The sequence below is a fragment of the Triticum aestivum genome, chromosome 1D, assembly GCF_018294505.1.
Source record: "Triticum aestivum cultivar Chinese Spring chromosome 1D, IWGSC CS RefSeq v2.1, whole genome shotgun sequence".
Taxonomy (NCBI): domain Eukaryota; kingdom Viridiplantae; phylum Streptophyta; class Magnoliopsida; order Poales; family Poaceae; genus Triticum; species Triticum aestivum.
Genome location: NC_057796.1, coordinates 379,215,278 through 379,224,999, shown reverse-complemented (window position 1 = coordinate 379,224,999; position 9,722 = coordinate 379,215,278). Strand labels below are relative to the sequence as shown.

Sequence of the window (9,722 nt, the reverse complement as noted above, 5' to 3'; positions counted from 1 at the left end):
AACATCAACTTGCACCCAACACGATAAAGGGGTTGTCAATCCCTTCACGGTTATTTGCAAAGTGAGATCTGATAGAGATGGATAAACGGTGAAGTATTTTTTTTGGTATTTTTGGTTTATGGAACGGAAAGTAAAAGATTGCAAAGGAAGTAAAGAGGAAACTAAAATTGTAGATCGGAAACTTATATGATGGAAAGTAGACCTGGGGGCCATAGGTTTCACTAGAGGCTTCTCTCAAGATAGAAAATATTACGGTGGGTGAACAAATTACTGCCGAGCAATTGATAGAAAAACGCAAAGTTATGACGATATCTAAGGCAATGATCATGAATAAAGGCATCACGTCTGTATCAAGTAGACCGACTCCTGCATGCATCTACTACTATTACTCCACACATCGACCGACTCCTGCCTGCATCTAGAGTATCAAGTTCATGAAGAATAGAGTAACGCATTAAGTAAGATGACATGATGTAGAGGAATAAACTCAAGCAATATGATGTAAACTCCATCTTTTTATCCTCGATGGCAACAATACAATACGTGCCTTGCTGCCCCTACTGTCACTGGGAAAGGACACCGCAAGATTGAACCCAAAGCTAAGCACTTCTCCCATTGCAAGAAAAACCAATCTAGTTGGCCAAACCAAATCGATAGTTCGAAGAGACTTGCAAAGATATCAAATCATGCATATAAGAATTCAGTGGAGATTCAAATAATATTCATAGATGAGCTGATCATAAATCCACAATTCATCGGATCTTGGCAAACACACCGCAAAAGAGTATTACATCGGATAGATCTTCAAGAATATCGAGGAGAACATGGTATTGAGAATCAAAGAGAGAGAAGAAGCCATCTAGCTACTAGCTATGGACCCGTAGGTCTATGGTAAACTACTCACACTTCATCGGAAGGGCAATGGTGTTGATGTAGAAGCCCTCCGTGATCGAATCCCCCTCCGGCAGGACGCTGGAAAAGGCCCCTAAATGGGATCTCACGGGTACAGAAGGTTGCGGCGGTGGAAAAGTGTTTTCGTGGCTCCCCTGGTAGGTTTTGAGATATTTGAGAATATATAGGCGGAAGAAATAGGTCGGTGGAGTCACGAGGGGCCCACAAGGGTGGGGGCGCGCCCTCCGTCCTTGTGGCCGCCTCGTGGCTTCCCTGACGTGAACTCCAAGTCCTCTGGATGTCTTCCGGTCCAAGAAAAACCATTGCGAAAGTTTCATTCCGTTTGGACTTTGTTTGATATTCCTTTTCTGCGAAATTTTAAAACAAGGAAAAAACAGGAACTAACACTGGGCTCTAGGTTAATAGGTTAGTTCTAAAAATAATATAAAACAACATATTAATGCATATAAAATCTCCAAAGTAGATAATATAATAACATGAAACAATTAAAAATTATAAATACGTTGGAGACATATCACCGTGCGGCGGGCTATGAAGAAGAAGAGCTGGAGGAAGAAGAATAACCAGGCGCCGTTGGATCTTCATCGGACGTTCCAAAACAATCGATTGACCCAAGTTTAAAAGTCAGGCGGCTTATCTGTAGCCACGCCCTATTTTTTAAACGAAAAAAAGAGAGTGCTCTGTGCTCATCCATTTCCAGTGTCCACCACACGTCTCCCTCCCTTCGCGCGTAGGCCTCCGGTTTCATCTTCCTCGCTGCCCCTTTCCGATTCAAAACTCCACCCCCTTCTCCCCTCTTCTCCTCTCCCCAACCCCCAAAACCCTACCATGTCCTCCTCTACCGACGCCATGGCGTCGCCTTGCTCCCATGATCAATTCGACGGTAAGCGCCTCTCCCCACAGCCCATCCCCAACCCTAACCCCAGCCCAAATCCTAACTCCGCCGCCTCCCGCCCCAGAACCAGACCGTGAGAGGGTGCTGAACTACGTTTTCCAGGCGGCCTCCGACGACGAGCTCTCCATCTTCAAGGGTACGCTGCCCCCGTCCCAGATTCCGGCCCTGATCCAGTTTTGGAGCTCGAGTGCTAACATTTTGGGGGGCCCAATCCGTTGCAGAGCTGGTCATGATAATACTGGACAATGGCAGGGGCCGCCCCAAGGAAGCGATTGAGGAATTGAGGGTGGAAGATGTCGGGCAGCTTGAAGGTTTCAGTGCGCTGCACATTGCGGCCAGTAAAGGGAGTCTGGGGGTGTGCAGGTACCTCGTCGAGGAGCTGCTGGTAGATGTGGATCTGGTCGACAAGGAAGGTCCATCTATCTTCAGAACCCTAATCTATTGGTTTAGGACCCTGCGCACACATTCAGTCTAGGTTTTGTCAAATTGTATGAAGTGCTATTTTACATGCTGGAATTATTGTTCACAAGGGTTGCTTGATCTGTACTCCCTCCATCCGCGAATAAGTGAACATCTACCTTTTGTTCTAGTCAAAGTTTTAAAATTTTGACCAACTTTATAGAAAAGAATAGTAGCATGTATGACATCTAATTGATATATTATGGAAGTACATTTCAAAACGAATCTAGCGATACTAATTTAGTGCCATAAATGCTGCTACTTTTTTCTATAAAGTTGGTCAAAGTTTTAAAACTTTGACTTAGGACAAAACCTAGATGTACACTTATTTGCGGACGGAGGGAGTAAGTCTCATGATATCTGACTGTTTTTTGCTTTCTCTGGGTTTGGCATAGAGGTGCATTATGATAATCCAGCTTTTTGAACCAGCTTTCGCCGCGGCTCCAAGCTCAGCACAACACAGTCCAGCAACCGTAAACAGAGCCTAAGATTATCTACGTCAGTATGAACCAATGTATCATAACCACCAATATTTATCTCACAAAATTAAATTATGATTTATCATATTCTGTTGTGCTAACTCATGATCATGCAGCTTTATATGAAATGAATCTGTCTTTTTAAGGGAAGAAATTAGTCGGGCTTAATTATGATACTGAATGTGAATACCCTACATAACACCCGCAAAAAAAAACCCTACATAAGCATCGCTGATATAAATAATTAAATAGGCTACTCTTTGAGGGCAAATTCTTTATTTTAGGATAGTTTGGTTGTTTAATTATTGCACATATGTATGCACTCCAACTCTGAGGATGCATTTGATTCTTCTATTCGGGTAGCCTAATATCTAATTTTCATGTGTCAGTTCCATTTAACCAATACTCTCTCGAGCATTATGAAAATCCTGCTTCATATTATATCTAATTCGATGGGTCTACTTTGTGTGTCTTGGGGAGCCATATCTAAATTCCATGCTCTCAGAGAAGACAGAGCAGTGTTAGGAAACTTCTGTGGTGAGATGCTTTTGGAGATAAGACATACTTTGATACAAAAAAGATCGCATTTCTTGCTACACCGAGAAGTGCGTTGATATAATTCATTTTTGTCTGTTTGTCTGCTTTATAGGTAGAACACCTCTCTTGTTTGCAACATACCACAATGGGGGTACTGCCGAATATCTTCTTGATCATGGCGCTAATCAAGACAAAGCTGATCACGATGGGTCTTCCCTGTTACATTATGCCGCTGAATTAGGTCCACCTCTATAAACACATACTTCTGTTCTGCATCTCTGCATTGCAAATTGTTTTGTGTTATCTTAGTCAGAGCTATTTGCCTTTGTTTCATATAGTAATTTACTAATATTGTTCTTGTGCTAATAATTTATCTTCAAATCTGATGGTTAGGTTCTTGTGATGTGTCTCTCTATTCGGAAGTACATGTTGTTTTAGACTTATTAGGCTGTTTGAGAATGCGTGACATATTAGGTTTCCAAGTAGAAGTTTGGTGGTATTTCCTGATATACTCTTAGCTGTACTAAATAATAATCTTGCACACGCTTCTAGTCAAAGTCATCGATATATTTGTGTTTAGCCATTAGCGAAAGTTCTACCATCTGCATGCATGTATTGCATCAAACCAGGGCTCTTTGTGTAGCATAATTACTAATATTTTGAACACTTTAACATGGATATAGTGTCCATTAGCTGTTGTGCATGTGCAATATCGTAAAATGTCACCTAATTGGGAAGTCAAATAACCTAATACATGTCACTATAGTTCCAGTCTTACATGGGTGTGGTGTGACAATAATCTGGTAACTGGCTTAATAACCTGGTTACCAAGTGGCTATAATCGATAACCTGACAAGCGAGTGGCTCTAACCTGGCAATTAGTAACTAAAAAAAGTTACCGAAACATATCTACGTGGGATCTAGTTTCGACGGTATCATTACAGCAAAGCCAACAATGAGCAGTGTAGCACAGATCGTCAATGGGATACACGATTTGAGAGATAGAGAGAGAGAGGGAGAGGTAGGAGAAGGAGAGAGAGAGGTGCAGGACGGGAAGGCTCCGGTGCAATGCTGCTACCTAATCTAGTCCTTTTATTTTTTTCATTCTCTCTTATTTCTTTTTGTGTGTTCCCTTTCAGGGTTTCCTTGCGAGACTGGCTTATTTGGTTTCTCATATTACATTCTTACATCGAGATAAAAATACCTTGCATACTAACTAGATCCATAAAACCAGAATTGTTGTGTTTGTGAACCAATCTCCTGTTACTGAACTGGAGAGGTCCATGCTGCACTTTGGGAAGTAGGAAGTAGTGAACTGTGAACCTGATGAACCTTGAATCGAGTAACCATGCTGTAGATCATGGTCTTATCTTATTGAATATCCCCCTTGATGGGAATTAGGCCCCATCCCTAAATACCCCTATTAAAAGTTAACCTAACTATGATTTTTTTGGCTTTTATTCCTTCCAATCCAAACAAGTCCGCATTGGGCTTTTTGTAGCACATGATCAAGGCAAACACAGGTCCATGATACACCAGAAACAAAAGAAATTGTCACAAAAAAATACCTATCATCTTACCTTATAAGCTCATGGATTCTTTTTAGAAGAGATTGCCAGAAAACACCGCCCCTCTTTGTAACAAGTTCCGTGTTTTCTTCCAGGCAATTGTGAAATGGTAGAGCTTTTGCTTGCAAAAGGAGCTTATGTTGACCCGGTATCTGCTTATGGAACACCACTTCATGTTGCTGCTGGTAAAGGGCATTATGGTGCTATGAAGATTTTACTGGACCACAATGCAGATGTAAGTTCAAGTACATACCATTTCTGCCTCAAGTTACCCTACATGTTTCAACTTTAATTATTTGTGTTTTGCAATTTTTTTCCCTCGGCTTGTCATGTTCTATTTAATTGATTGTTTATGGTTGCTTGATGCTGCTATGGTGTTTGTGCTGCATAGTTAACTCTTGAAATCATCAGTACATTTTTCTTTTCTTCTGGATGCCCCTAGTTGTGTGGTTGTTGTAATGCTACATCTCATCATAGTGTCTTGGTAATAAGCATTGAAGTGCTTCATCCACTTCCCTTTCAAATCCATAGTCTTCTGCGTGTCTTTCCCTCATATAATATTTCCCTGTTGGCTCATCCATCTTCCCAAATAAGCTGTGGGTGTGACCGTGTGAGGGCACCGTTGCCTCCCAAATCATTCTCGCTGCTGGCGTCATGCAACATCATCTTTGTTTTCTGGTTGTGGTTCCATATTCACGTTGTAGTAACTTGTCTTCTTGATGGCTGCATTGCTTTTGTTGGGGTTAGAGATCCCAATGACTGGCCGGTGATGATTAAAAGATTGAATCTTTCTTGAAACAAAATAGTCTGAATCTGTAAACTAGAATGGCATGCTCCATTAATATTGTGGCAATGTAATTCACATTAGATTCGTGTGAGCAGAAAGGCAGTATACCCATGCAATGCTGCTTGCAGATTCCATGTAAAAATCATAAATAAATGCTATGTGGTGGTAATCGTGGCATTATCTTTGGACTATAGGAGCATGTATGTGGGCTCAATGGCATTAGGGCCTGATTACCAATATAATCTTGACAAAAATAACATTCTAACTGATTTTACAGTGGGTGTACCGAATCAATTTTCTTTGCTGAAAGCTTGCTTCATCAGTTTGTTCTATGTATTGACCATTGGAGCTGACATCTTAATATTTCCCCAGTACAACAAGATGGTAAATGGCGTGACACCTCTTATTGTTGCTACAGATGCCAAGTCAATGAAATGTATCAAGCTCCTAGTTAAGGTGTTGTACATTCATCTGAGCTTTGTGAAGTCCATGAATTTTGTTGGGTACCCATTTTCTATGTTTATTTTCCATACTGAATTTGTTTTTTCTTACTTCCTTTTCTGGCATTTGTTTTTCATACTGGCTGCAGCTTTGGCACGCTGCAATTTGTGACCCCTTTGTACCGGACACTTTCTTAACCATTTTTTTTTCTGAAAAAACTTGTGCCATCAATTTGGTTGCTATAAGCATGATGATAACAAGTCAAACCAAAACAACCCAGTTGATCTTGAGCATTCATAGGCAGTGCCATTAAGATCGTATTCATTCCTGAAAGTGCAAAAATATGAAACCCAGGCCATCTGTAATAGAGATCTGTACGTTTTTTTCGTCTGTGATAGGCTGGTGCCAATCTCAAGGAAGCTGCAGCATATACAACTCTCCACGCGGAAAAAGTGGTTTCAGATTACTTTCTCAATTGCATAATGGAGGACGTTGATGCCAACCGTGATGTTCCTTTTTATGTGAGATTAATCTCTTCGCTACTACTTGCAAAAATAGTTCTAAGAATGTGCTTAAGGTAAAATACAGTAGGAACTCATCATCGTGTTCCTAGTTCGTAAAGATGACATTCTGCCTTCCCCATAAGTGGCTGAGGTATTGTGGCTGGGGAAGACATCTGCATATGTGCCATGTTGATATTAATAGTTACCTAAACATGGTACCAGTTTATGACAATTTTGCCGGTAATTTTTGTACTTACAATACTGAGCATGGATGTTAGGAGATTATCACGAGCACTCGTAATATTAGGCTTGTGCAGTCATAGAAATTTGAGAAAAGATATGCTTATGTAATCAAATCCTTTCCCCCCGTATATGTACAGCAAAATTTCAGGCAGTTCATTCATATTTTATATATCGAATGCATCCTGCATAGAATTGATTTAATTGATGTTCTGTATGGTTCAGCAGGGGCCTATGCTTAAACGGGAAATCGTGACATCAGGGCTTATATCACGAGGGAGCAACTCTTTAAAGAACAAGGATTATGTTGTCGCAGCAAAATTGTACAGTAAGGTATGTTAAAGCACCATATATTTCTTGCTGTGTTTAGCCTTCCAGCATTTCATTTTATGTCGCATGCATTATAGTGGCCTGCAACCTGCATAGCTCCCAGTCTGAAAATATTTGAGGTTCACAACTTCATATATGATTTCGAAAGGACCGTATCCTGGTTTCGCATTAATTGTTGAATGCATAGTCTGAAGTAATACTTTTGGGCAACAATATACCAAAATACCTGGAGCTCCACATGGAGCTGGGTGTCGTTTATCAAAACCTTTGAGTCATGGGAAGGTTCCTACTGAAAGGGTCCAGGGCGTAGAGCCGTAGACTCCAGCTGGCTTTGTTATTTCTATAATATCTTAATCAGATTTTGTTCAGAATCGGGTTCAGCTGATAGTATGCAGTGTCTTTCTTTTTGTTGCTTTGGTCATGTATCTTCTCAATTTTGTGGTGCAAAGCACTCATTTTGTGATAATGGATATGGACTTTGAGATATTCTTGTACTTCCACTCAGGTATAGACAGGAAAAAATAGTGTCACCTTGATGACTGGTGCAATTTATTTGAGGGTGTGATTAGGATTTCTGTGTATTGACCATTTTTTTGTCAGACAACTATATTGTTGTTTTGGAGTTGTGTTGCCTTGCTTGCACTTGTCTAAAACACAGGGAGGACCTACTTTGTTTTTTGTCTCAATTAATAAAGACTGCATTTTTTTGGTCTCACAGTAGTTAGTCGGGAAGAAAACACACAAGGAGGACTGGAATGAACGAGTGGGCTGATGTTAAAGCAAGCTGTTTAATATAAGTTACTTAGTTCAAAAGTTACTCTGCAGCTATGTGCAGACTTCTTGTTAGGACTAGAATGAACGTGTACTTCAACATTGTGCTATATAATTAGTAAATGTATGTTAGGCTGGCTTTTGTAGACTTGCTAATTTGTATTTTATGTAGCTTAGTATGAATTTATCTGCAGCTATGTGCAGATTTCTTGTTTGAGTGTTCACAGCTTCCTAACTGTTTTTTACATTCAGTTTACTAATTCAATTTTTGTTAAAAAAACTTAGTAAGCTCAATTGTCTATTTGTCTTGTGTGACGTAGGCAATGGTGCTTGATCCTGATGATGCAGTCTTGTTCTCAGACAGGAGCCTTTGTTGGCTTCAACTGGGTGATGGAAAAAAGGCTTTGCTAGATGCTAATAGATGCAGAAAAATGCGGCCTCACTGGCCAAAAGCTTGTCACCGGCAGGGTGAAGCTCGGATGCTACTGAAGGTTACATAGAGGACATGGCTGCCTTTTTCTCCTGGTGCCGCAAATAGTTTATGATCGTTCACCTGGTCTTTTATCATCAGGACTACGAGGGCGCAAGTGAACAGTTCTTGGATGGACTCAAGCTGGACCCAGTGGACACTGATATCGAGGCTGCATTACGGTAAACCCATCTGCCTCTTTGGTTACACTAATGCCTTTGACGATGACCTTGCATTGCCGGCTGGCTGGCCATGTTTCAGCACATCTCAAGCACAGTATTAGCTATATATTGAACACTTTTTTTTTTGGCGAGAATATATGTTGAACACTTGCCTATGCTGCAAGTACATGCATGTGCCCTTGTCATGAGACTGTCGAGAACTTGTTAAGACATTGGCCATAGCTCCGTTCTATTTTGTGTTTGTTAGGATTTCGGAACGCCACTTTGTACTGTTATCAATGCCAATGCCATCTTGCCATACACCAACCTAACCCTGACGTATAGTAACTCCGTGATCTGCCCTTCAGTAGTATTTTACTGAAAGTATTTAGAAAGAGGCATGCATGTCATATTCATTATCAGTATACACTGTCTTGCAATGGCGCCTAAATTACAAGTGCCAGACATAACTATGCAAATATCTGATACTTCTCCTTGGTCTATTCAGGGAAGCTATGAAGTCCCTGAAGACGTCTCGGAGCATGAAAGCCAATTGACTATTTGGGTGTTGCAGGGAAGCAGTTGAAGGCTTGAAACGGGGCAGGAGTTTCTCCTTTTGCGCAAAGACTGTTTTCCTTTAGAAAGTAAAAAACGACATGTCTGATGGAGTATTACCGTGGCATGACTGTTGATGCATGCAGTAGCAATACCCGGTGGAAACTCTCCAGTTGCCATCTATCGTGTATTACAGGCCCTTGTCTCAGGTTTCTGGGCCTTCTACGAGGCTCACTCGTCTGCCTCTCTGGGTGCGGGGTCAACTGAATGATCGCAGCCTCCGCATTCGTCTTGTTGTGGTGTTGCTGAGTTCCCCCACTGCCTAGTGTTTTTACTACTCACGTTGGTACAATGCATTTACGACGGAGAAGAAGGGGATGTTTTGTTGGTTTTGTTCGTCCTGTGGGTGCAGAAGAAGAGGAGAGCTAGCAGGAGCTTGCTGGCTACGGTTTGGCGGCTGCTATGTCTTGTTTTTCTGAACTCGGTTGGTTGCTGTGTGAGGTGGTTCGGACCAATGTAACGATGATTTCAGAAATCAGGGAGTAAATGGCAAAAACTACCTCTTTTTTTTAACCCTAGGTGAAAACTACCACATTTTTTTTCTTCTGAAATGGA

At 41.1% G+C, this 9,722-nt stretch overlaps 1 protein-coding gene across 5 annotated transcripts; it reads left to right on the top strand.

Moving 5' to 3' along the window:
• Positions 1-1,591: 1,591 nt before the first annotated feature.
• On the top strand, positions 1,592-9,399 carry LOC123182212 (protein TANC1). Of its 5 annotated transcripts, none has more exons than XM_044594711.1 (11): positions 1,592-1,795; positions 1,872-1,943; positions 2,029-2,220; positions 3,395-3,523; positions 4,946-5,085; positions 6,010-6,093; positions 6,477-6,599; positions 7,050-7,154; positions 8,243-8,413; positions 8,494-8,573; positions 9,061-9,399. In XM_044594711.1, exons 1-11 carry the CDS (start codon positions 1,741-1,743, stop codon positions 9,107-9,109), a joined length of 1,200 nt encoding a protein of 399 aa, XP_044450646.1. In that variant the 5' UTR covers positions 1,592-1,740; the 3' UTR covers positions 9,110-9,399. The 5 variants fall into 5 exon arrangements, with proteins under 5 accessions (XP_044450646.1, XP_044450645.1, XP_044450649.1 ...); XM_044594710.1 differs by having other exon boundaries at positions 7,047-7,154; XM_044594714.1 differs by having other exon boundaries at positions 2,029-3,282.
• Positions 9,400-9,722: the final 323 nt, after the last annotated feature.